We start from the raw sequence: 26,825 nt of genomic DNA on the forward strand, positions 1-26,825 counted from the left end.
CTTCCCCCAGACTTGACTCTGATATGTATTTACATGGGGCATTTCGTGCCCAAGGTGACGCCCAGCTCTGCTGTGCCACCTCGCATCGCTGCTGCCGTCTCCTTCGGGGAACGCATTTTCCATAATGGAAATCAATTGTGTTGAAAACAGGGAGCTGTGCAGTGCAACATCACGTACAGATGAACTCGTAATCGCGGCCAGTGCCGCGCTCTGAGCCAGTTCCTCATTACACGGGTCGCTTGCAGCTCTCATTCCACATGAGGGGCTGCAGAGCGCCAGGCGAGGCCGTGCAGCGGCTGGGTGCTCACAGGGATTGCCCAGCACACACTGAGGGCTCCAAGGGGCTACAACAGCAAGGCTGAAGTGGTGGTGAGGCTCAGGCAGAGATGTGCAGGGCTTTCACTCAATCACTCCTCAGGCAGGTCCTGCTTGGTTGTTTGAAATCAGTCTCGGTTGATGATCAGCTTTGCTGTTTCTGATGTCTAGAGCCCCCAACTTCTCACACCCATCAGGTACCTCATCTTTCATTGTATTAAGGGGGCTTAAAAGAAAGAGACATTTTACCAAGGTCCCTAGTGACAGGAGGAAGAGCAGGAATTTTAAGCTAAAGGAAGATAGGTTTAGATTAGATATTAGGAAGAAATTCTTGACTATGAGGGTGGTGAGGCACTGGAATGGGTTGCCTAGAGAAGTTGCAGATGCCCCATCCCTGGCACATTGGAGAGAGCTCTGAGCAAGCTGGTTTTGTGGAAGCGGTGTTGGATGAGATAATCTTTGAAGGTCCTTTCCAATCCAAGCCATCCTATGGTGTTACCCCACACAGGTACCCAACCGGTACAAGTTATCCAGGTGGAAGCTCTCAGGTGGCACCTAATCCTTACCTGGCCTGAAGGGTCCACATAACAGATGGAAGACCTGCCCAAGCACAGGGTGCCGACTTGACTCAAATATCACCAGTAGAGGCACTTTCATACGATGTCAGGGCTGTCTCTTCTCACAGGTGCTGGCTTCCTTAGTCCTAATGCACTCTGCATCACACCAAACCAAATGTAAAGGATGTCTCAGACGTCAGACGTGGCCCCCTGTGAGCTGGCAGCAGGGAAATGGGCTGGCAGGCACTGTGGTCAAGTGTGCTGGTGGGTAGGACAAGCAGAGGGGGCTGGGGGAGGTGGATACAGCATGTGCAGGCATGGGATGGGACAGCAGCAGGCTCCCTGGATGGCAGTGAGCTGTACCTTAGCCAGGTACTTCCCTGACAACAACTACCTTACCTTGAAGTACCAGGCCTTTTCTAAATACAACTTTTTTGTTGTTTGTTTGTTTGTTGTTTTGTTTTTAACTCATATAAGGTACCAAGAAAGCAGATCACCCAGACCACAGTCAAGAATCATTTTCAGGGATCATTTTCACAGATTCAGTTACAAAAGACAAGAGTGCTGCAGAAAGCTACTGCCCAGAGGTTTCCAAGCCTTAGGAAAAGGAAAGTGAAGAGCACTAAAACCAGGATGCAGCAAGGAGGTTATCTTGTTATTCATAGGAAAGATCCTGACAAGGTAAAAAATAGAAGCTCCGGGCTTTACCATGGCTGGGAAAGAGAGCTTGGGAAGGAGGTTTTGCAGCTCTAGGGCAGGAAACAAGCCCAGTCTCACTGTAGATATACACAACACTGTTGGACCAAAACTCTCCATTAGTAGCAAACAAGAATGACAAGAAGTGTGAAGCCGTGGTTTATAATTGCCCTGAATATATCTGAGCACTGCTTCTTCCAGAAACAGCTGCTGTCTTATTGCCTGCAGAGTGACGGGCAGAACTTGCAAATATGCCAGCAAGGACAGATGATGCAAAGGGCACTGGCTTTTTCCCTCAGAGGAAGTCAGAGAGCACAGAGGGCTGACTGCTGCGGGTGCTAGTAAACACAAACGGTACAAGAGAGAAAACATTAATGTACCACAGCAATGACAGTACAGGGGAGGGGGAGCTGGTCTGTTCCAAACCTCTGATACTCCCACGGTGACAAAGGAGGAGGGCTGGAAGGGTTCCTGTTGCTGGGGAACATCGCTAAGGTCTCTCCATCCCTGCCAGCCACTGCTGGGACATGTAAAATTTGCACCACTAGCAAGGTAAAAATTGTTTTCTACAAAGACAGTGTTGACTTCCTGGCAGCAATCTCCTGCCTCCCTTTTCTGACACCTGCATCAGATAGCACAGGTAGGCTAGCAGGAGAGCTTCACAAGTGCCCACATCCCAAGTATTTCTTTCCACAGCTGAAGTAAAAAAGAGGTACTGAACTCTGTAGTGACCTGTACCTGTGACTCTCAAGGTCACGGTACACTGCTCTGAGCCATCCTGTAACATCTGCCATGGCAGAACGGATGTGGGGTCCAAACAAATAGGAGAGGCTACTCAGATCCTCATCAGCTGACATTTCTACTGCAGTTGCAGTATGGATACTTATTCGGGTTGCAGGAGTTAGACATGCATTCCTAAGAACCACATATGGAAACAGCAGCCATGTCATTCCCAGCATCACGAAGGGGCAAGAACACGGTGCCCTTTAACCAAGGTTTAATTTGCAATTCTGCCTGAGCATGACAATGCATTATATTATATACAATACACTGAGTAAAATAAAGGTGTCCATTATGACTTATTTTAGTAGTTTCTAAGACTGATGTCTGCTAAATCAGAATTACATTCAAAATTAATTTGCACTTTTGAGGAATTCACCTCTGGTTCACTTTGACATAGGGGGCTGAAACATTATATTGGGGGTGCCTAATCCATCTGCTTCAGCTTCTGGAAAGACAAAAGTGGTCTTTCTCTTTCCTCATGTATCATTTCCCCAATATCTTTGTCTTCCTTTTACTTATTTATTTTCTTATTTGTTCCCTTCTTCTTACTCCCCTGGCCATGGGATCACTGATGTGAAAGAAAACAATTAGATGGGTGGTGTCTTCCTTTCTTTGTGATATCTTAATAGACATCATGAAATAGTTCCAAAAAATAAAATGGGGGGAAAAAAGTCAAATTAATTCATCCGTCGTTCCCTCCCGTGCAGAGGGAAGGACACGGGGCCGGGCAGGTTCTCGGGGCTGCCCAGCAGGGCGGTCTCACGGCTGGGGTTAGCGGGAACAGCTGGGTGCTGCGGTGAGGGTGGCGATTGAAGCGGCAGCACTGCGAGCACAAGCCCGGGGGCAAGGCCGGAGCGGAGGAGCGGAAAGGCAGGTGCGGGTCCCGCGGGGCTCCGCCGCCCCCGGCCGGGCCGGTTCCCGCGACACGGCCCCACGGGACACGACACGGCCCCACGGGACACGGCACGGCCCCACGGGACACGACACGGCCCCACGGGACACGGCACGGCCAGCCCGGGACACGGCACGGCCAGCCCGGGACACGGCACGGCCAGCCCGGGACACGGCAGGGGCCCGCAGCAGCAGTGCCCTACGGTGCTCTGTCACAGCAGCTCACAGAGAAACCCAAACCACTTTCTGGTGCACAGAGGAAAATCCACATAAACTGATTCAGCCAAGGAGATCTAAAAAGTGCTAGTACACAAATATCACCTTTCTACACAAGAATTATGGGTCATAGGAAGTGCTGTTAAAAATAGGATAGAGGAGCATGTCTGGCAGTAGAAGGAAGCATTCCATTCACCCAGACGAGGTGTGAGCTGTGGAAGCAAAGACACTGCTCCCAGGTCCTACACAGGCTCACAGGGATACATTGTCTTGGAGTAAGTAAAGTGAATTTCTCTCAGGGCAAACTATCCTACGAAATAGCCTCCAATCACTAACCAGGGTTCCAGTTCCCCAATTTTTACCAGTTGCAGGCCTTTGGCTGACACTGACAGTAATAAATGGTGGACTACAGCAACAATCTTACTCTTTGCCACCCCTAAATCAGTCTGGAAGCGCTGCTCCTCCTTTTTTGGTATTGCCAGCTGAAAGCTCAGCTGCTTCTTATAAACGCAAAAGTTACAGAACTTTTAATCTTTGTACTAAGAAGCACTTGCTCACATTAAAAAATAAAAGGAGCTGTTTTTCCTTAGGAACACGTGCTCTATTAGTGATCTCCTCTCTCATTCTTAAATTGAGGCCTGAAGCACCTATGGGTCAAGTGTAACAGGCAAGCAGAAGAAACTTTCCAGATGCTTTTTATACAAAGGAAACATCCAATCATCACTGTTTATGTTGAAAGTGATTTTTTTTTCAAACCCTAAGGGGCAAGATAACATTTCCTCTGTAGGAGTGTGAAATACTTGAGAGAATGGAGAGACAGCAGCTGAGTATTTTTCAACTAGTACCACTGTATCAAAAAGTATTTCATGTAAGCAAAGTCATAATGAGGACCACCCAATGCTGCACTTGGCTATCAGATCAAGGATGGCAGAAAATTAGAAATGACTGATTAAACCACGCTAGGTAAGGTATTTCCCAGTAAAGTACGACAAATGAAAAATTACTGAGCACAAAGACAGTAACAAGAGTGTTTAGGGCTTTGAAAAACGTTCAAGAGAAGTGAAATCATTGATAGAGAAAATGCTTTAACAAAGACAAAACATTTTAAATGAGGGCATGTAGCACTTATTTATGCAAAAGCATGAAAACAGGGATGATGCTGGCAGTAAAACAGGAATAGCTGAGGTTATTCTTTGTGTAGTAATAAAAGACAATTTTTAAACAAGAGAATCCTTCATTAAAGGATTATTTGAGTAAACTTAACAGTCCTTATAGGGAATTTGTGAGAATGACATCTTAAGAATGTAATCGTGCAATAAATGACAACAAGTGAAAAAAGTTTTTTTTATTTCTCAGTGTTTCTCCACTGTCAATACTGTCCTTTTGCTGCAACACGTTGCAAAAAAACTCTCTGCCTTTTCCATTTTAAACAGCTACAATATTTACAGGCTGTTTCCAGTAACACACGCAGACACATACACGCTCACAGACACTCAGGTACATATATCCCTATCCCTGGCAAGGTAACTGTTTGCTGGTAGAGGCAATATATATTTTCATTGTCCATTAAAAACCAAAGCCATCCTCTCATTTATGCTCTACTCCCCTCTCCATTTCCTAACCAGCAGCTATTGTCAAGCTTTCAGGGGCATCTGTGTAAGAAGTTACATATCCAGCTATTTGATTGCCATCTTTCAAAGTTGTGGCCTAAGTGTACTGGGCTTATCTATTCAAACTGTACATACCAGAAGTCATAAAAATTGCTCAAATTCAAATGTTCATGACCAAGTGATGTAGGTATACTCCCAAAATCTTTTGGGGCAGCCATCTTAATCACCTTTTTAGAAATATGCTTATCATGCTGGGGTGAAACAAGTCACATGCTTTACCTTCCACCAAGGTGTTATGTACCCACTTTTTTACTAAGGCACCAGGAATTACCTGTACAATTTCTGAAAGAGTCCAGCGCCACTGAATGTACTGCATTAGAATGTCAAACAGTAAGCCAGACAAGAAAAAAATAGATGCCTATATAATAGGTATAAAATTCCTTAATAAAATTAAGTACATAAAACCTGTGGTGGTGCAACCCCAAATCCAATATAAGTTGAATAGTATTGTTAATGGTAAAAAACACAATCTATCCAGCTCCATTTTGTGAATGGAGATCTGTAATTGAGAAAGGTCTTTAAAGTGGTGTCTTTGTTATCCACTCTTCTAGGTCGTATGGTGGTGTGTGCATTATCAGAGAAAGCTGAATCAATCATAAGGCATCTCCCCTCTTGCCCAAATCCAGACAAAGTTTTATGGTCTCTTGCCAAAGGGCCAAAGGCATGGACCTATGCCACAAGTCTTCATCTGTCATCTCACCAGTCATCCAGGCTTCTCAGAGAGTTCTTCAGTTCCCAAAGGCATTGAGGCCATGGGATGAGAAATGACTGCTGATAACTGCGCTCTTGACCAGAAAACTGACATCATCACTCAGAAACATGCCCAGATGTCCCAGGCAAAGTGGCTGTAGGACCATTCAGCATACATGGAATTACCTCAAGAAATAAACATCACCATCATCTTCCCCAAACTCTGAAACTATTTCACACATACTGGACCATGAGAGAGATCCCCAGAATCCAGCACTAGTATCATCCACTGCAAGTAGCACAGAAGTCTGGCTGTCATCACTGTCAAAGACAGTTTCAGGTTTTTGGTTTTTTTAATCAGATTTTAATTTTAGAAATCTGAGAGAAAGCAAATAGATTGGGATCTACCTGGAAGCTACAACAGTAGGGCTTAACTGGAATGTTCTTATGGAAAGAGACTATCATAATGCAAGGGGACAGAGGAAAAGCAAACATCTGTAAGGGTTTTCATAAAAGTCTAGAAAGACCTAAAAAATTCTGCTATATGGTAAGGTTCAATTTGGACTGACAGGACTAACTTGAAAATACCCATCTCCATCCTTACAACAGAAGAAAAATAGTACACATCAAGACAAAGGCCAAGAAAAAAAACCCAAAAGATGAAATAATTTCCACCTAGAACAGAGGTTTCCACAGACAGGTCTACCCTGTGGGGAGGTGTGCCCACATGGCCAAGACGACCAATGGCATCCTGGGCCGTGTGGCCAGCAGGACCAGGGCAGTGATTGTCCCCCTGTACTCAGCACTGGTGAGGTCACACCTGGAGTGCTGTGTCCTGTTCTGGGCCCCCCAATTTAGGAAGGACACCGAGATGCTCAAATGAATCCAGACAAGGGCAACGAGGCTGGTGAAGGGTAAATCCTGTGAGGAGGCTGGGGGAGCTGGGGTTGTGCAGCCTGGAGAAGAGGAGGTTCGGGGGAAACCTTATCACTCTCCACAACTCCCTGAAAGGAGGGTGTAGCCAGGTGGGGATTGGTCCCTTCTCCCAGGTAACCAGTGACACAGTCTTAAGCTGTGCCAGGGAAATTTAGGCTGGACATCAGGAAGAAATTCTTCACAGAAAGAGTGATTGGGCATTGGAATGGGCTGCCCAGGGAGGTGGTGGAGTCACCATCCCTGGAGGTACTTAAGAAAAGACTGGATGTAGCACTTCGTACCATGGTCTCGTAGTTGACAAGGTGCTGTTCAGTCACACATTGGACTCTAGGATCTGAAGGGTCTTCTTCAACCTAGCTAATTCTGTGTGATTCTGAGTTAGAAGAAAATACACATTTTTGTAACTTGCACACTGGAAACCAAAGAAACTCTGTACAAACCAACATACAATCATATGAATCTTAATGAGTTCGGGGAAAAACTAAAGAGTTAATTTTCCAAAGCCTTATGGAAGACTGAGATTTCAACTAGGTGGCTTCTGTTGAGCAGATCTGGAACAGGTACGAACACTATGCGAACGGCTTCACAACAGATGTTAGCCGAGTACCTGAAAGGAAGTGTTAACCTGTTAGCTGTCACACTAAAATCTATCTCCTGAAAGCAGCACACCAAAAGCCTTATGTTTTATAAAAAAATAGAAATATTAATAAATTCTCTTTGCCCTTAAACAAAGTCTCTATTTCCCTATCTGCTGTTTGCCAATCTAATTCCAGGCAGATACACATATGCACTAAAATTTCCACATTAACAAGCCATTAATTCCTGTCACATCTTTTACCAGCAATGGACATTGTCCTTACCTTGCCCCAAAGAGAGTGAGAGATGACGATTAACATACTGAAAGTTGTTTCAGTCAGCTTAAAAAAAACAACAAAGCAAAAAGCCTAAACTATATATTTTGGTTTTCAGTCATTTGTTTACCTCAAGGCTTCAGTCCAAGGAAAAAAACAACCCTGTGCAATTAATGTCAAGTAGGGGCTTATTTTCAAACAAACTTCTCCCTTTTAAATGAAGCAATGTTCCTAATGACACAGAAAACCTGGAAGGTTAATTAATTAAAGCAGTATTTACCTGAAGGGAAGGACACAGAATAAAACCTTAACTAAAAGGCCTTCAATTCAAGACTTACACATTTTCTTCATTCCTGATAGCAGTGTTACCAGACCGCTACAGAAGTTTCATCTACTGTACCACATTTTCACATATGCAGGAGATTAATTCAACCGTTCCATAATGTGATACACATGATAAATAATTTTGCTGCTCCACTTAGTTTCAAGGCTGGCAGATCTGCGCATTTATACCATGATTAAATGGGACTGTGTATGAATAAAGTGAATGGTAATATGCAACTTTTAGATGCACAGCATTTCAAGGACAAGTTTGCATAGTCTATGATGCAAGCAATGTCCCAGTATCCTTCACTGGGAACAGTAACTGGGATGGAGTTGCTACCAGGCACACAGACTTACCCTTTCATGGCTAGATGGCATATAGTGATGAGCTGGAATACCAGTGTTTCTTAGGTAGCTGTTTCCTCCTTTTTTTCTTATCCCATGTAATTTCACTCTCACATTAGGTACATAATGGACAATGTTTCTCTGATGTCAGAGAATTAATTATAATAACCTCTGTGGTATATCAGAAGTCTCTTCTAGTTACAACACATATAAAGAAAGTGGAGGTGACTGGGAAGAAGATGGCTGCTCCCAAAAGCTAGAACTGTAGGCAAATTCCCCACAGAGTCCTATATAATTACAAGTCAGAAACAGGAAACAATCACAACAGGTACATTTCTTTCTTACGGATTAAGAGAAGTGAGTCATAGGAACGCCAAGTCAAGAACAAACCAGTTTCCCTCTCACACTCCCATGATAGTTCTGAGTTACTTGTTTCCCTGAATACACACTTTTAAAAAAATACAATAAAACCTAGGATATGTAACACATGAATAATTCAACTTCACAGTTATAAATACTCAAATTACACTTACATAGAATATATAATCACAGAAAATAAAATTCAAGTCATAGAAAAGAATGAAGACTAAAGGGAAAGAAAAGGCAAGGTGGTAAAAGTGATACAAGTTTAGGGCTGTGCCTTCTATAAAAGATCATTAAAAGCAGAAGTCAAGTTTTGTTGGGCTCTTTTTTCATTTTGATTGGGGAGTTGTTGCTGTTTTTTCTTTTTAAATTGGATAGAATAAAAAACAACCTTCAAGCATCCGTGAAGTAATCATGGACCTGCACCTCCCACTACAACACTAAAACCACCGTGTTTGCGAGAGAAGAGCCAATGAAACAACACAGCCAGCTCTGAGTGTAAAGAAGCAAAGAGCGCATGGCTAGTGAAGGGAAGACAGATGGAAAGTCACATCGAGGCCCACTTTAAAGCTAGACGTGTTGTACAGGCTTGAGGTACCACTGCCACCACAGTAAAGTCTGATGTAGTACAGGGATACTCAGGTGCTTTTCTACACATTTGTTATTTTACCATTTATTGTGAAGAGGATGCAGCAAATGCACTTGTACGAAATACAGAACATAGAACCAAACCCATGGCACAGCCCTTACCATCAACATGTATATGGAGAGGGAGGGGATTAATCCCAAAGGCAATTTAAATAATGGTATTTTATATACTTATATTTATATATATAAATAAATGTTCTCAGCAATCTCAGGGTTGTTTTTAGTGCATTGCTGTAAAAAAATTAGTGCAGTTCTCATTAATGTTTAGCTCATAAGGAATAAGAATCTATACATCTGTTCAGTCTCTTCTTGCCACACCTGAAACCCTTACACTGTTTCACCAAACTGAAGGTTTGTAGTCAATGTCATTAAAATAAGGTGGATGAATTCCACGCACTCTGTGACAAGACATGGCAATTTTTGGCAAAACAATTAGAAAAATATGAGGTGCTCTGATCTTAGAACTGAAAAGTTTGTTGATTTAAAGCATTACGCAATGCATAACAAAATTTATAAACAAAAGATATGTCTCAACAAATCTATCCTTCATGCAAGTGTTTCTTCAGCAGCTAACAACTTAAAAAAATCTCTTACACTTGTTTATTTGGGGAAAGGGACTTAGACAAATCTGTGTTTCAAGTCCTTTCCTACAACCGGACCAAAGTTTTGTGTCCTGGGAGCTGCTTCTTCTGGACCCTTCTCTCTTCTGAACCATTGGAGAAGGGGAAGTTTCAGTCTAAAGAGATTTATACTTCAGCCCCAAGTTCAAGGACTCCAGTTTCAACAACAGCAACATATTTATCTTCAATTTGAACCAGCAGGATGGTTTTATCTATATGTGACCGACTACTTGGATCTCTGCTGCAAGGCACCCAGCGGTGAATCACCTGGGGGGGAAAAGAAAAAACCAAAGTATAATAAATGTAAGCTCCAGGGGGAGAGCTGTCATATCAAAGTTATGGCTGATAACTCAAGACCCTTACAGGGCCAAAGAAGCAAAAATACAGGTGCTATACTGACTTAGTTGCCCATTTTTCAATGACAGCATACCCACAGATCAGCTGCACATTGAAGTCTTCCTAAAGATCTGCAGCTTAAAATTACATTTAGGTCTTTTACAACCATAAGAGCAGCCAGTCTGATTTAGATTTGTGTAGGAACAAACAACTTTACCCAAATTAGAATCAAACAGTTCATCCAAAGTGAGCAGCAACTGAAAAAAGTACACACAGATTTGGGATGTTTTGATGCTCTATTTGTAATAATCTTAAAATACCTCAGTGATGTGCAGCAAAGAACTGCTGTTTACCAGGAGTCACGTGTAAACTACTTGTCTCTTGCAAGTTAAAGCTCTTGCCCTGATTTTGTCACCTATGCACTGTGAATTCAACATTGATCTTCTAAATCAAGTTATTCAAAGATAATTTTAAATTAAAAACATTACAAAGAAGAAGGGGTTCAGAAACAGTGCTACAAACTATTGTACCAAACTCCCTTGTATCTACAGAATTCAAGTAGTTTGATCTGCTAGTTCCAAGGATCCTGCCTGATATTGACTGCCAGAAGGTCCCTTTTTAATACCTTGTATGTCTCTACTCATCTGTCCCCTTAAAAACACACCCTTAACTTCTGGGTGCCCCAAAGGAACCGTAAGGATGCCTCATTAACATGGGTATAAGTACCATCAGTTTCACAGAAATCAAATTATCTTAAGTTTTCCAATTGTGGTAAAAGAACCCTTAATTCAAGACAAAGTAAGTAAAACTAATTTTTACAAATTCCACAGCAGTGAAGTTTTCAGGAAGGGAAAAAAAGGGAAAAAAATGTCAGAAAGCCACAATCTTCCAAAATAAAATCCAAGAGATTCACTTAATCTTCATTATATACAGCTGGCTATTTCTCTTAACATGGGGTGAAGGACATTTAGCTTTGTCCACTGCATGAGATCTATGCTGCATAGATACAGGGAAAGCATTTCAGCCAGGGAAGCATAGCATCTTTAGTTCCTCTTTGATGCAACAGTGTGATACATAAGTGTCTGTTCAAATCTGATTTCAAAGTGTGTCCATATAATTTTTACACTGCTTTATGGAATGAGACCAGGAATATCTTGTCCCCAGACACAACAAAACATTTTCCAATGAAGTCCCAAGTACAACACCCTTGCTGTCCAATTTAACACTGGTGCCTTTGAGATAGCTACAGGTGTCAATATCATGGCTTCTTGAAAACTGTGTATATGCAAAGAGTTGTACACAGATTAAAACTCATCACTGCCATATTGCCACAGTCCATTTTACCATCTCTTCTATCATGACTGGCATTTATTTGGTACATGCAAAATGATGTCATTAGGTAATCAGGAGGTGGTAAGAATCTCTTGGAGGAAAAGGCTTCTTCTACACCCCAGTATCATGCATCATAGACAGATAATGCTGGGCATACCATCTCAAAACCGGGAAAAAGTAGTTACATTCCAAAGAGAACTACTAAATATAATTTCCTTGAAGAAACCTTATAATGTCTTTCTGCCTTATATACACATTGCACTGCATACTTAGCAAGATAAAAAGCTAAGTTAGGAAAAAATATTTTTTTCTATGTAGCAGCAAAGTTTTAAACTACTGAGTGCTGAACTTCATACTGAGAGCAGACATAAGGTAAACTGCTTAATGAGCAGCAACTCAGCAGGTGAGAATAATTTCTGCCTATTTGCAGAAAGGACCACAGGCACAGGATCACAGAGGGAAAACTGTCCTAAGAGCTTTATTGATACTAGTATGTTTAACCACAGGCAGCTGAAGCAGGCAGTTGAAACTATGCCATCAAGTTAAATCCTTTCCTCCTAATCACACACAGGATAATCTGGTGCTTTCCCCCCTTTCTCGTTATGTTACAAGATGCTCTTCTAAAAAAAACTGCCGATATGTTGTACCAAAAATAGATGAGAAACATTCAGAACAACAGCTTATTCTGACCTTTGAATCCTCTTGTTTTAATCTTTCTATAGCATCAATCACTGTACATGTCAGCATGCTGCAATTCAGAAAACACTCACTAAAGCCTGAAAAAAATTGTCCAGTGATACCAGGGAAGAGGACATGTTTCGACATAACCCTTTACATTCACCATCTTTACCACATTCTTGATCTGCAACAGTATGTCTAAACCAAACATAACTGGGAACATTTACAACAGTATTCTACTCACAGGTGTTACCCACAACATAACCCTACTGTTCTAATCAACCCTAGTAGATTCCTTCCATGAATAATTGTGTTTCCAGGACCTTTTCTTCATGTAGATGCAACAGCAAGGTAGATACAGCATACACTGTGTTACTGGCATATCTCTACTCCTTACCTGAAGCTGGCACATATATCCACAGTGAAGTGGACTTTCAAATGGCAAAATCTATCCCTAATAGCAATTTATAAATAATGCCTCCAAATGAGTTAAGCAAAGAAATTTCTTCCAAAATGATCTATTTCAAATTAAAATACAGTTGTATTGATGAACAAATGCAGACACAGTGTCAGTGACTCTTCCCTCTATCACTGAAAGAATACTGGAGCACCTTTACAGACATAAAGATCTTAAAAAAAAAAAAAAAAAAAAAAAAAAAGGGTACGTCTCAGTAAAAATCTAAAAGCTTCAAAGACCACACTGGGTTTCTTACTCTTAAAAGGAGCCTAAATTGGGAGATAAGTTTTATAGCCAATGAAGTGAATGTTTGTAAACTACAGATAGGGAAGAAACAGAATTTCAAGTCATGGGCTTTCACAAGTTTTAGTTAGAACAGATTTCCTTCTTAAAGGAAACATCTATCATGTATCTATTATATAATAAAAAGACATCTAAAGACAATCTTATTTGGCTCTATTTTGATCAGAATAATTTAAAACCAAATACTGTTAATCTTTCAATTAAGGACTTGTTAGTAAATTGATCTTTATTTGTTCAGAGATTGAGTTTAAAGAAAGGAAAAATGAATGCTGGATGAATGACAGCAATGCCTGAGAGATCATGATGAGCTGAAAGAAGGCAAGGAAGGAGTGGTGTCTGACAACACTTGAAACATCATCCTGCATCTTTTGCACAGAGTTGCAGAAATAGTTCTCTGCCTCAAAGTAGGATTCTAGACCTGCTCTTCCAGCAACAGTGACTTTGAGGACAGCTGCTGATCTGACTTATCCCCTACATTGATCTTTGCACTGACACATAGGCAGACTGCCACAGAATCAAGACACTGCCTTTTTTAAGGTTAGCTTGTCAACTTCCAAGCAAAACTTACATGGCCTTCCATGCCTTCCTGAGGACTCCAGTCTTTCCAGCTGTTTCTTCCAGCTTTTAGCCGTATCACCTCATCTGGCCACTGCAGCTCTTTCCTTTTTGACACGTTGATCCCTTCCAGTACTTGACTGGGATCCATTAACTATAAGCAGGAATTGAGTTTTGACTGTTAGTTCAGCCAAAATTTAAAAGAAACAGATAAACTGTAACCTTTTGCATAATTCCAGGTAATTGACTTCAACCCACTGAAATTGATTTCTGACCAATTTCAAGGTTGGAAACTTGATGTCCAGGCTCTCCAAGCCCAAACAGCACTGAATTTGGAAATGATGCTGTGGTTTCAGACACAGCTGACAATATGCCAGTTCACTGAATCAACAGGTCTGTTTCCCTTCCCCACTTCTTTCAGTTATACTAGGTCATGGCAGGGTTGGGGAGCTGGCACAACAAAAGCATTGGTAGCACACAGTCTAGTAGCAGGGAAAAGTTAAGTGATGATGAGCTGTTAAAATCGGCTCATTACTTCTTATAGAGTATCTTAAGAAACTTGGGGAATTCACTGTCAGGCAGAAGAAGTATTTATCTACTAGCATGGTTAGTTGAGACCCACCCTGTGTTTTGAAGAAAACTAGCCTTTCCACAGGGCAAGCAGGAGAAAACTCCTGAAAAATTCTTCCTATTTAAGGACAGAGAGAACTTCATAATGTCCACTATCCAAGGGCACATACCCATTTTATCCTCCCCACAGAGGGGATTAGTAAACAGCTTCATAAAAGGGCCCTTGCCTGCAAACAAAAGCTACAGACCTGAAAAATTAATTTAATTTTGCCCACTGTGATGCAATTTACTAAGGATTACTCTCAACTGAGGTGGCATCAGCAATGAAATCATGTTCATTATGATCTAACCTCTTAAATACACTTCCTGAGGTCTCCCACAAGTATAATGCCAAAGAATGTGTGTGGGGCTAATAAAAGCTAAGAAAGCAAGAATACACATTTCTGGATTTTCACAGAGCAAGTAAGGCTACCATGATTAACTTAATAAATAGTGAAATATTTGCTGCTCAGTAAACCCTGAAGTGGATATAACCAAAGAATAAATACATATGAAAGTGAAAGCAAGTATTTTTACACTTACTTTTGTGGAAAATCTACTCGGCTTCAAAGAAAAAAAGCTTTCTATCCTGCAAATGAAGCTGTTTAGCTTTACCTACTATAATGTATAAAAGGTAAACTAAATATGAAGTGGAACTGGGTTCCACTGACATTCTCAGAGCTGCACTACAGCAAAACATAAAAACAGTAAGCAAGGAACATGCAGGAAGGCTGCTTGTCCAGAAAACCTTTCCTTTACATTAATTCTCCAAACACAGCTGCACAGAAACTGTGTATCAGATATTCCAGAATGTGCACTTGCAAGTAGCGATTTCAACAACACACAAAGGAACAACTAATAAAAGCATGTGGAAACATAAGTTAAGTTGTTCTTCTAGACTATTCACCTGGATTCTGTAAATAACGTCATCCTTTTTGGCTTGCATTTGATTTGCAGGGCTTGCACTGCCACCTGACTGAGTTTCAGCTGCATTACTCCCTCCTTCTGTCCCTAGAAAGCCCACAAGGGCATGCTGTTTACAGGCTGGGATGCTTTGGCTGGAGCTGCTAGAAGAGGGCAGTCCATGCTGCACGCTGACCCCAGTCTGGCCAGTAGGTTCCATTTGGTTCACCATAGAGAGGCGGGACTGGATGGATGATGGGAGGTTACGAAGGGATATCTGACTGGTGGAAGAGCGCCGGCAAGGCACAAAGCCCGTGGTGGATGTGCGAAGAGATGAATGACGGCTGCCGTAGCAATAGGATGAATGGCTAGCTACTGAGGCACGGGCAGGGGAATGTCTGACAAGGCTGGACTGCACAGAGTGAGAGCTGTGACTGGTGCCTAAAAGTAAAAGATACAGAATCAGGAAAGTTCGATAAAGCCTCCCCCACACAACAGACTGCCAACACATAAATGTTTTAGTGCACAGATACACAAAAGTGATTGGTCTAACGAACATCATCTGAAACAGATGTAGTGCAGAAATCTCTGCTGCATCTCACATAGCAGAACATTTCAATACATTCCATTTATCTTACCTCAGAATTTCATATTCTGTTCAATTCACAGTCTCTATCAGACAAGTATCTTGAAAAATGCTTCAGTCTTGCACTTTCTGCATTAACAGTTCCTTACTTAATATTATCACTTCAGTTTACCATACTTAAGGCAGTAAGACAGGTACAGATGCCCATGTTTCAAAATACTGACTATTCTTTCTTAATATGCTTGATTACACATTCAAAGTTTGTGTCAGAAAATTTGTTAGAACAAAAGCTCTTTTAAAAAAGTTGAAATTTAATACACTTAAAGTTAAAAACAGAAAATGCAGTTCATGAGCATTGGTGTAATTACTTTTCCCATACTAAATATTTGCAGATACCTCTCCTCAGCTGATAGATCTAATTATGTTCATTTAGTTACATACATCTGTATTTTCTTTGTGAGTAAAGGCAATGTTTGAAAGACTTTTATCTCAGCTTTAGTATTTTTCATCTCCTTAACTACAGATCACTATGGACGCTTGGGTAGATTCAGCTAGAATACTGTGCAAATAAGAACTTGTTTCACTGCACAAAATAGAAATATAAACATTCCCAAAAAATTATGAGTTTAGCATTTGCAAACAATAAAACAGAAATTAAAAGATCCAGTCTGTAGAAGCCTGTTATAAAAAGTTAATCTATTTTGTCAGCACAACTACACCCTTATTTATCAGATCTGTTTGTGAACCTTGTATTGCATAAAACTGTACTGTAGTTTAAGAAGAATCCAACAGCTCTTAACACAAAATCACGTCACATTTGTTTGCTTCTTCTTTTAACTTAGGCCAAAGAGCTGAAAGGCCTGCTCTGGCTATAGAACTGAACTTGTATGAAGTTGTTTCCTTGTTTTAACTTTACCCAGTGTGGAGGGATGAGTTGGTGGATGAGCTGCAGGAAAAGTGGGATGAGCTGCAACAGGAGGGTGCTGTACTGCTCCAGGTCCCTGCCCTGTAGTTGCAGTCCCTCCTCCTTGGGACATGCTGCTCTGTGACTCATTGATAGTTGCATTGTTACTTGTGCAAGAAGCTCCACCTCCAGCATCTGAATCTTCAATATTTCCACCACTATTGCAGCCAGCTCCACAGCCTTTCCTTAGTCTGGAAACATAATGCAAGTGATATATTAAGGCACACCTCCTAATCATTAGGATTCTAAGAAGTGCTTCATGACAAGCTTTACTCAGCACAATCCACAGCACTTTTTAAAACCAGTTAAAACTTGACTTTATTTTCTCAGAATATGCTTTGCAAATATAAATACTGCTTTCTAAGAGATTGCAATTTTCTTCATGACAGCTTCATTCAGTAACAGTTATTTATGACAAGTCAAATGCTCATATAACTTAGCTTTTTTAAAATTATGCCACCTCTGAAGTACAATGAAGTGATAAAATTCCAACTCAAATGCTCATAGAACATCCTAGCTATTTTGGAACAGTTTAGTAAAACTCATGCTACTTAACACAGTAGTCATATGTAACTGTTACGCGGCAAAAGCTTTGTCTACACAGACAAGCAAGGAAAGAATGTTTGCTGTATTTTTAATGTATTTAGTTTCTGTTGTGTTCAGTAATGCACTCACAGTAGTTTGAAGCACATACTGAACATTCAGACAGTAGGTTAGCCGCCATTTTCCAGTACACATAACCATATAGTTTTTTCATCACTTTGTTTACACTAATAAACTTCAAACAGACACAAAAACTACAGCACATTTCCTCCTCCCTTCAATTCCTACTTTTTATTTTTCTTTTCTGTCACACTCAAGTACACTGAGCACTCCTTTCCAATTTTTATTTTTTGTCCCAGGACCAGAATCCTGAAGCATAAACACCTTGGATTCAAATACTCGTTGGGTGTCATGCTTTCACCTGTTATTCTATTAAGTTGGACATGCTGATGGCAATAGGAGACAAACACCACAGACTGCAGTAAATGTGGTATTTTTGGCACTCTGGGTGAAGCAGCATGTTCTGTTCTGATACGCTATAGAAATCTAAGATAAACACAACTATCAGAACAGCTACAGGACTGTTCACACCACGGCACCAACCCCTGGAACTACTAAGAACTGCACATTAAGAAATGCACATTTCTGAATGCCACACAGCTGCCACTGTTGCTTTTGGAGCCACATTAATTGAAGGCCAGAAGTGCAGTAAAAGTTCTCACAGCCTATAAAACACAGCACAGCAAGAGTTTGTACTGGATTACCAAGGAGTCACGTGGAGAAATAACTGTATCATTCCAGTTACTTGTTCTGGCACTAACATACAGCATTATATAACATATAAGCATCTGTGAGATTTTGAACAGCTAAAGCTTGCATAACTACATATGAGCCTGCCCTAAAACATGAATATAGGCACTTTCATGCTAAATATCTGTCAGACAGGAACCCTACCAAACAGTCCTGATTCTGTAAAGATGGCATTATAGACTGCAGAAGCCATCACACTGAAAAACAGTACAGAAATTTCATTGTCTCTCAATATCAGACCTAACATTAGATCTGAAGTTGCAGCTCCTGCATCTAGACTTTGTCCTCTTTCCCCTGAGTTCTCATTTACATAGTTTGTGGTCTATTACTCAGCCTTGGAGATTAAACCCTGTACCAAAGCAGATGTCATATGTTACTGATGTGCCTAAAGTAAAAGTCAAGATTTATTTTGATGTGACTCAATATTATAAATTATGCTGTGCATGACTAATTAATGGAATATGAGAGCATGAACACATACTAATGAGAACCCATTTCCTCAGCTCACCTGTGCCATGTAGATACTATGAAGTTTCTGATGTTTCCTAAGCTGATGGCTCCCCCAAGAATGTCCTTTAGCTGTTCGTGACTATCTGAATAGGAAGTAGTCAAAGGAGAGACATAGATTGGGTATCCAATTGGCTGGTCACAAGAGGAGTTGATCATGTTCCTCAGAGCTTGTTTAGCGTTTTGGATACTTCCTCGTTCTGGATTACGATTACGCAGGAAGACAAGCTCCTGCTGTTGTCCTGCCCACAGGCCACGTACACACTCCTTATTGACCTGCAAAAGCCAAGAAGAGAGGCGGTGTCAGAAAGTGAAGCAACAAGAGCAAGTGGTGACTTGTGTTACACCAAAGCCTTTGTGAGCACTACAGAACTGCCAGCATTCATATGCAGTTCTTTTACAGGCTGAACTTAGGGACTTTTACAGGCTGCAACAGTGAGGATAAACAAATCTAAGAATGAGATGAGAAATAACGTTTTAAGTGAGAAGGAACTGATTTTCTGATACAATACTTGCACTGTATGAGATGAACCAGCCTGATTAATAGCAAACCAGTAAATATTTCAGTTGAGGCAGCAGTTTGGTATAGTTATTAAAATACACCCCAACTTCTGTCACATTGCAAAACGTACACAAAGCTCACCTTAATGACCCTGAAACTGAGATAGCGCTTATTGAGCATAATGATTTTATATTCATTGGTGCCATCATCCATCACGTGACGCAGAGCAAGAAGGGACGGAGAATTGGAAAGAACTGCACTCCGCCAAGCAGGGTCCCCTTCGTGTGCTATAACTAGATTTTCTTCGTGAGTTGTTATAGCTTCATAAAGGACAGAAGGATCATCATATTCATCTGGAGACGTGAAGTGATCCTGTTTCAAATAATGCATGTTCAATAAGGTATGATTAATATTTCAGATGTAACTACATATAAAAATAGAACATTTCACACCTCAAACTTTTGAAATGATCAGTGCATTACACAAAGTTAGCTATCAAAAGTATCAAACATCTACTTTAGAACACTGTTAAAGATGACTTTTTACAACAGATTGGTTCTGTTTGTGGGTGTTTACTTCTTTTTTAACTTAAAACCAAAATTATTAGTAGGACCTGCCTATCACTGATCCAAGTATGTTTCTAGGTGAATTTTACACTAGATTCATATCTATACTGTTGGCAGAAGCTTTTTAGTTTTACCTTCTCATAAGCTTCAAATTATAAAACACACTTAAAGCACTGATTATTCACTGAGACTGTACTATATGAAAATAGTAATAAGAAAAAAACCAATATTCACTATTAAAATGTTCACATTAATACTTGATGACAAACTTTTTAAGCATCAGATACTATCAAGACACATTACTGCCAGTCAGATAAAAACACAAAACCTGCAAATTCAATTCAGTATTGGGTAACATTACTTTCAGGTTAAAAAAGGATTGTGGTTAACAGCTAAATTTCCACACTGACTGAAGCCTATGTACATGCACTACAAGTGAATAAAATCAGCTTTCATAGACTAACAGAATAATGTTCAGAACTTTAATTTTTTCATAGTTAGCGTGATATGTTTTTTTCTCACTTTTCGTTCTCTGACTTCAATCAATCCCATTCTGCACAATAACCCTCTGAGAACACTCAGAGAGCTGTTCAAGTGGTACTTCTGCTGGTTTCAACAATGATTTGGTAATTATTCTGCTTTGCTACATGTACTCCTAACACACACATTCTCCTAAATTCAGAGAGTTTGTGTTACATGAATGAGTTAATTCAATCACTGCCAGTTTTGGGGGACTCCAGACTGCAATGAAGGCAAAAAAAAAAGAAACTTTAATAATAATTATTAAACTGCAACTAGGATTTGTTTACTTATTATGATTTTCAAGCAATATATCTTTCCTGAGTACCAACATTTCTCCTCCCTTATAGAGCGCTTATTACTAAGTACATGTTTTCTTGTACTCACTGAGTTAATACATGTGCTGGACAGGATTTGAGACCCTTCATCTTCACCTGCACTTCACTACAAAGACAAACTCTAATTTCAGCTTATGGAAAAGCAACCTTCTCATTCTCACCTGAAACCTGTGATTACAATACTTCAAAGCAAAAAGAACAAGAAAAGCAACTCCCGCTGGAGGAGAGGACTAGACAGCTTTGAATGCATAACCTTTTAAACCAATTACATATGTGTAGGGAGGGAAAAGAGAGGGAAAATATCAGAGAAGCTGATCATAAGGGAAATCTCTAGTAGGTATGAAATAGGGCTTGACATGTTCTCTGATCTACAGTTAATGTAATTTTCAAGCTCTGAGCATAAACAGCATTCCCTGTTCCTCTGTATCACCTTCCACAAAAGCTGTAATAAATCAAAGGACAAGACATGATACTCCCTCGTTTTCAGTTGTCAATTTCTATCACAGTCCTTTTATTCTCATCCTCTTTTTCCTTTCTCCCAGCCACTAATTTTTAAAAGAACAAATGGACAGAAGTAAAAAACTGGACACATCTTTCTGTGTCATCTCTCACTTGATGTAGCTTCAGTGACATCCGTATTCCAGGGACCACTACTTTCCTCAGTAATTCCATGTCAGCAAAGATCCATTCATCTCTAATTGAAGATATACGGAAGTCACCCTTAAATAGGGCATGCAGACCATACAAGAAGGATTCCAGGTTACTGTTGAGGGGGAAAAATATAAAAACAACCCAAATATTAACAGAAGTACAAACATATCCACAGTTATCACTGAAAATAAACTACTGAGCTGCACAGAAAGGCACACAATTCCTCTCTATCAAGGTAAGCTACAGGATAAGACAGGGAAAAGATGTGTGTGTAAGAAAATTTGATACATCAGATGTCTACCTGCACTGAACAGGTAATGAACAAACTATACATGCAACAAATTATTTACATGGACTAATGCAGACAAATATAAGGAGTGCCTGATTTCATTCTGAAGACTTTTAAAGGCAAAACTTTTCAGGGTATGTAACACAACAGACCAGTTAAAGAGAGAGGGTATGCAACTTCAGTTGTCCATGCTTTAGTACAAAATAAAAATCTTGTCAAATTTTCATGCTTAAAAGGCACTGTTTTCAATTACTAAGCTAACTTAAAAGTGAAAAACCAAATATGCTCTGATGACTCTTGCAACTCTATATAACAACCTTCAAGATGCAATTGGCTGGTACTTGGAAGAATTACTCAACAGTTGCACTGAAATTGAAGTAGAACAGGTTTTATAGTCAGCATCCAGCTGACCAATAGCTTCCACATCCAATTATGCTTCTTTTTAAAGACATCACTTTGTCATTTCCTGAATGTTATAGCTGTATTTTACACTTGCTTTCTAAAATTGAGGCTGTCAGTCTGCAAGAAAGTTGCCATATGACAACAGAATTGAACTAAAGATTTTTATAAAACACAACTGCTTCCCACAGGGCCAGGTAAACTGTGAAACTTACTACAATGGTCTCATCTAACATCCACCAAGACATATCAGGTTTTCATTTTAAAAAATTTTCCTCTTGTTCCCCTTACTTCCATACAGGACATCTAGCTGGCAGGAAATGAAGCTTTTAGAACTCACTCAGTTCTAAACTGGTTAAAACCAATCCTTACCCGTACCAGAACTCCCATCTTGAATTAGTTCAATAAAACAATATGTTTAGCTGCAAGTTCTCCCCAGTTTGCTTTTCTTTAGGTACATTTCACTGGCTGTTGTAATGAAGACAACTTACACAGCAAATCTGCCCAGTTTAAGGAAAGATGGTGTTAATTATCTATTTCTTCTATGAAAAGATACTCATCTAAAACTAATCTAAGAACTCAGAGGGATTTTGAAGATAGAAAGCTTACAGCAGCAACATTTTATTACCTAGACATATGATGTGAAGCTGTTCCCAATGCTCTCCGCCCCAGAACACACAGTCCATAACACAATGTCACTAGGGGTGAGTCTTTACTTGAATCCAGTGGCTTGTAATAACAAAAGAAAAAATAATAGGTGAACGGATTAAAGAAATGGCTACTGAAAAAGAAGATTCTGCCAGGAGGAGTAAAAAGACCCAAACACAGCATGTTTCAAGTGTGTGTATGTACCTACCACAGCAGTCACTCCTAAAAAAATCAATTCTTGTTCAAAGTCTGAGCAAGGGTTTTACACAAGTACCTAAAAATACTTGTAAAGGTAAACACACATGATTTGCAATAAGACAAATTTTAAGCTAAACAGATGCATGCTACATTCCCTATGGTGTGTATCTTGCAGGCACACTGCTGATTTGCTAAATATCAAATTTAGGGGTTTAGACAAAAGTATTTTCAGTGAATATAGTGGATTATCACTGGTTAGGAATATGTAAGCCTGATTTACCTGACAACTTCCCTGGTCTACGGCTTTAGTCAAGGGGTTAGTTAACAGAGACTAGCCCTCAGTTCAAAGCCAAAGTTCAAAAGTATAGCTAGGGTATATAATGCCCTAGCAAATGGCATCATTCAATTAAGTGATTAAACCTGATTTTCAATACATGTACAAAATATTTCATGTTCATTTCTTGGAGGGAAATAATTTTCTTTGGCTTTTGTTGGTCCTTTGATCACAGGACACTAAGTCTTACCCCTGTTAAAATGGGCTTTACCTGATCTTTTACCTCCAAAGCAAAACTGAACCCTTAAGTCTTGGATCCCTCAAACACAAATTCCAATTTAGTGTCCCTTTAATCTCAATCACTTTCTCCTTACTCTCAAACACTAATTTGATACAATTATTTGTTATAAACAGTAAAATGTCAAGGCATTCATCTACAAACATACTAATGCTCCTATTCAAAAGGTGGAATGATTGTGAAAAGAAGAAAAGGTTGAATAATGTATGACTGTTTTCACAAGCCAACAATTCCAGTGGTCCAAAGGAATGGTGTAACGTGAACACTGAGAAAGGAGTGAGTCTGATAAGCTGGAAACAGTATCTTGGGTTTCAGGGATTTTTGTTTTGATGTTTAAGTTAGGGTTGATTTGTGAATACTGATATCTAAGTACAAAACATCAGTTCTGCAGACATACCCTTCTGCATGTAGATAAATATCTAAGATTCAAGTGGTTGATTTGAGCTGGCAAAAAAAATTCATTCATGAATTGGTTAAACAATACACTACTTACAGAATCTATTAAATTTACACCTCAAAAAAAAAAAATCAGCATTAAACCTATCTGTAAGTCAAACCAACAGGAAAAAAAAAGTGACAGCATCCTAGAATAGTGAAGGGCTTTCCTCACATACTTACCTTCTCTCTTCGAGAGCAGCAATATTCTATCCAGTTCAAATATATCATACAGAAGCTCTCGCGTGAGATCCCTGCCAGACGGTGGTCATAATCCTCATCAATATTGGGGTTAAATGTTGGGTCTACATCCACATAATTGCGGTCTGTGCACAGCCGTAGTCCTTCCTGCATTGTCTCGTTAGCTAGCCATTCCTCTAGCTTGGGGGATGTTGTGACATAATAGATGATTCCCTGAAACAGTAGCAGTTAAAAATATGAGTCAACATTGCAATTAAAAAAATCCCGGTCAGCAATGTCAGTTGTTTCAACTTATTTGCATTATTTTTGTGAAAATTAATGAAAATTACACACATCATTTTATACAGCTCACAGGTACAACAGATTTGCACAGAAAACACTATACAGGTGGTGTATAGGAGTATTTTTCAAAGACTGTCAGGATTTCTGAGGCCTACACTGAAGGAGTAAGGAAAGGAAAAAAAGGATGGGATAGGATCCTCACTGTAATTTTTGCGGAAAAGAAACATAAAATTTTTTATTTAGTTAACATGGAGGGTTAGATACCAAATTTCTAAAGAACTCTAAATTAAAAAGAAAACAAAACACAAAACAGTTTAAGACACCTGTGCTAGGGAACGCAACTTGTGTGCATGTGTGAGTAAGTATCTTGGAAATATTTTAACCTGAGAATTTTCGGCTCTCAGAAAGAGGGTAGTTTATGAAAGATCTCAATTAGTACAATGATTATCCAAAAGGATCTGAGTCCTACAGTCATCTTAAAACTGGAGGAGAGGACTTGTTTCTTTTTTAAGAACCAAAGATGGGTTTGGACAGCTTACAAAGATCAAAGCAGCTCAGCTTTCTCTAAAGAAACAAACTACCCAACTTTTCATTTACAACAGAGCTACTGTATCTGGGTAACAGTTTTAAAGTTTTGATTCCAAGCTTCAGCTAGGAGGTGTCCTCTGATCTGGAGTGCAGGGTCATTGTCCTGCTCATGCACCAGAGTACTGAGTCATCATAAGTACAACAAACTCCTTCCTCCTCTTGTACATCTGTAATTATCACCTCATCCTATGATCCTCATGTGAGAGACAGTATGAGCTCAAGACAGTGAGCAGTTCCCAGGTGCAGCCCAGCTGGCCTCCCCCCACAGGCTGCACTGAGCCAAGCCACACCTTCACGTAGTAAGTGGTGAGAATTTTCCGGAGATCAAAGACTTGAAGCATGGAAGCTGCACTGTTGTCAGTGATGCTGTAACCCTCCAGAACATACTTCGTTACAAGCACTTCCCAAGCCAGCCAACGCTGCCCAAAGGCAGCATTAAAGGAAAGCATGTGAGGAAGGTGGCCTGGTTCACAGCAACAAAACCCTTCATCTTCCTCTACACCTTCAGTGATGGCCTCTACTTCTCGTTGCTGACAATAAGTTCCTTAGGAGAAAGCAGAGAAAAGAAGAAAGAGTTGAATGCTTTATACGATTGGTTTAATGTAAACTTGTGTTTGGAAGACTAAAATTCAACCTATTTCCAATTAAATTATTTTAACACTAAGTGAACTATCTGCCAACAAACACCAAAGATTTAGATAGCTTAATTTATCACTCTAGGATCCCATTTTAGTTACGTTTCTCTAACTAGTATCCATGTTGCAACTAAAATGGAAAGAGGGACTTAGCATCAAGTGACAGGAGCACTGAGACTCCCTGAAGCCCATTTTCAAAGCAATTTATTAATACGATAAAACTGAAAATAATTTCAGTTTCCAAAGCAGAAGCCTACTTTTTAGTGCAGGCAGCTAGGGACATCTAAGACACTCACCTCTGAATTCAAGCCCCCTCAGCTGGAAGGTGACCAAGCCATTTCCTATCTCTATAAGGTGTACTAGTGCATTGAGGTAGTCAGAGGCTAGGATGAAGCAGTCTCCAGTACTGTAGTTTCCCCAGCGACCCAACAACAAGTCTCCACATAAGCTGTGCTGAAGGGAACGGGTTAAATGCTCATAGAAGATAGAATTCAGGTTGTTATCATCTGAACCTGCAGGAAGATTGGATTTAGGTTATCTGAAACTGCAGAAAAACATCAAGCTTGAATGTCAATTTTTACTTCACATTGAATCCTATCTTTTTCTTGACCACAATGCTGTTTCAAGGTCATACTCTAACCCCCCACTTCCCCTTTTTTAGGGGACAACTACTCCAAAGGAATGTCAAGTGACATTTGTATTTTGAACCAAATTTTTTCTTCGTCACTCCTCCATTTTCCACATTATTCCTTTGGCTCCACTCATGCATTTCCCATCAACCTATTCAAGACAATGAAGTGCAAAAGCAAATGAGCACAGACATATCTCAGTGATGTCTGTTGTACCGGTCATTACCATGATATTGAGATACCCTCAAATAATACTCAGCACTGTTTAAATTATTCAAGAATAAAAAGCAAAACACTTTAATGCCTGCTACTTTTATATATAAAAAGTAAAGCAGTAACACAAACCTAAGAGTGAAATCAAAAAACTTATGGGAGAGCCTAAAGAATAAAGCAAGAGATGATGGAAGAAAAACTAACAGTAGACAAAGCAACAGAAATGTTGGGCATGGTTAGACAAGATTAGAGGGCAAACTGATCATGAATCCTATAAAAATTCAACGACAGCCAGTCACATTTGAAAAAAAAAAAAGCCACAATAAAAAAAATCACCCCTGAAAAAAAAAAGAAACCCACCAACCCACATCCCAAATGCCCCCCTCCCGCTCAACAAAAGTAACCCCCAAAAAACTCCAAACCAACTACCAAAATCCAGCTAGGAGAGCTACCTGGATTCCGATCCAGCTGTGAAGCCAGTCTAGTATTTGAATGATCCACACGTTTTGTGCTGAAAATAATAAAGCATAATTAATACAAAATATATTACTGTAAGAGTGTCTAAGGAAAGAAACTACTAATATAGTGTTAAATGTTTTGAGTGAAATAGTTTCAAAAAGTTTTTTTAAAATAATTTTACATGCATATTTGCTGCTCTTCTCATATGTAAAA

The 26,825-nt window shown here is 39.9% G+C and overlaps 1 protein-coding gene across 11 annotated transcripts in view; it reads right to left on the reverse strand.

Annotated features, from left to right (window-relative positions):
- Positions 1-4,778: 4,778 nt before the first annotated feature.
- PCNX1 (pecanex 1) overlaps positions 4,779-26,825 on the reverse strand; it is a 93,989-nt gene continuing 71,942 nt past the window's right edge. For all 11 annotated transcript variants that reach the window (XM_088058301.1, XM_088058304.1, XM_088058303.1 and 8 more), the window contains 12 exons: positions 26,606-26,664; positions 25,608-25,823; positions 24,967-25,220; positions 23,789-24,019; positions 22,381-22,481; positions 21,026-21,176; positions 19,132-19,362; positions 18,490-18,764; positions 16,581-16,819; positions 15,083-15,519; positions 13,580-13,720; positions 4,779-10,172 (listed from right to left, as the gene is read on the reverse strand). In XM_088058301.1, coding sequence (XP_087914427.1) covers positions 10,032-10,172; positions 13,580-13,720; positions 15,083-15,519; positions 16,581-16,819; positions 18,490-18,764; positions 19,132-19,362; positions 21,026-21,176; positions 22,381-22,481; positions 23,789-24,019; positions 24,967-25,220; positions 25,608-25,823; positions 26,606-26,664 — 2,476 coding nt within the window. In that variant the 3' untranslated portion in view covers positions 4,779-10,031. The remainder of the gene's footprint in view (positions 10,173-13,579; positions 13,721-15,082; positions 15,520-16,580; positions 16,820-18,489; positions 18,765-19,131; positions 19,363-21,025; positions 21,177-22,380; positions 22,482-23,788; positions 24,020-24,966; positions 25,221-25,607; positions 25,824-26,605; positions 26,665-26,825) is intronic.

This window comes from Pseudopodoces humilis, chromosome 7, assembly GCF_049639895.1.
Source record: "Pseudopodoces humilis isolate 2021_Gansu_Grassland_sample_001 chromosome 7, ASM4963989v1, whole genome shotgun sequence".
Classification (NCBI taxonomy): domain Eukaryota; kingdom Metazoa; phylum Chordata; class Aves; order Passeriformes; family Paridae; genus Pseudopodoces; species Pseudopodoces humilis.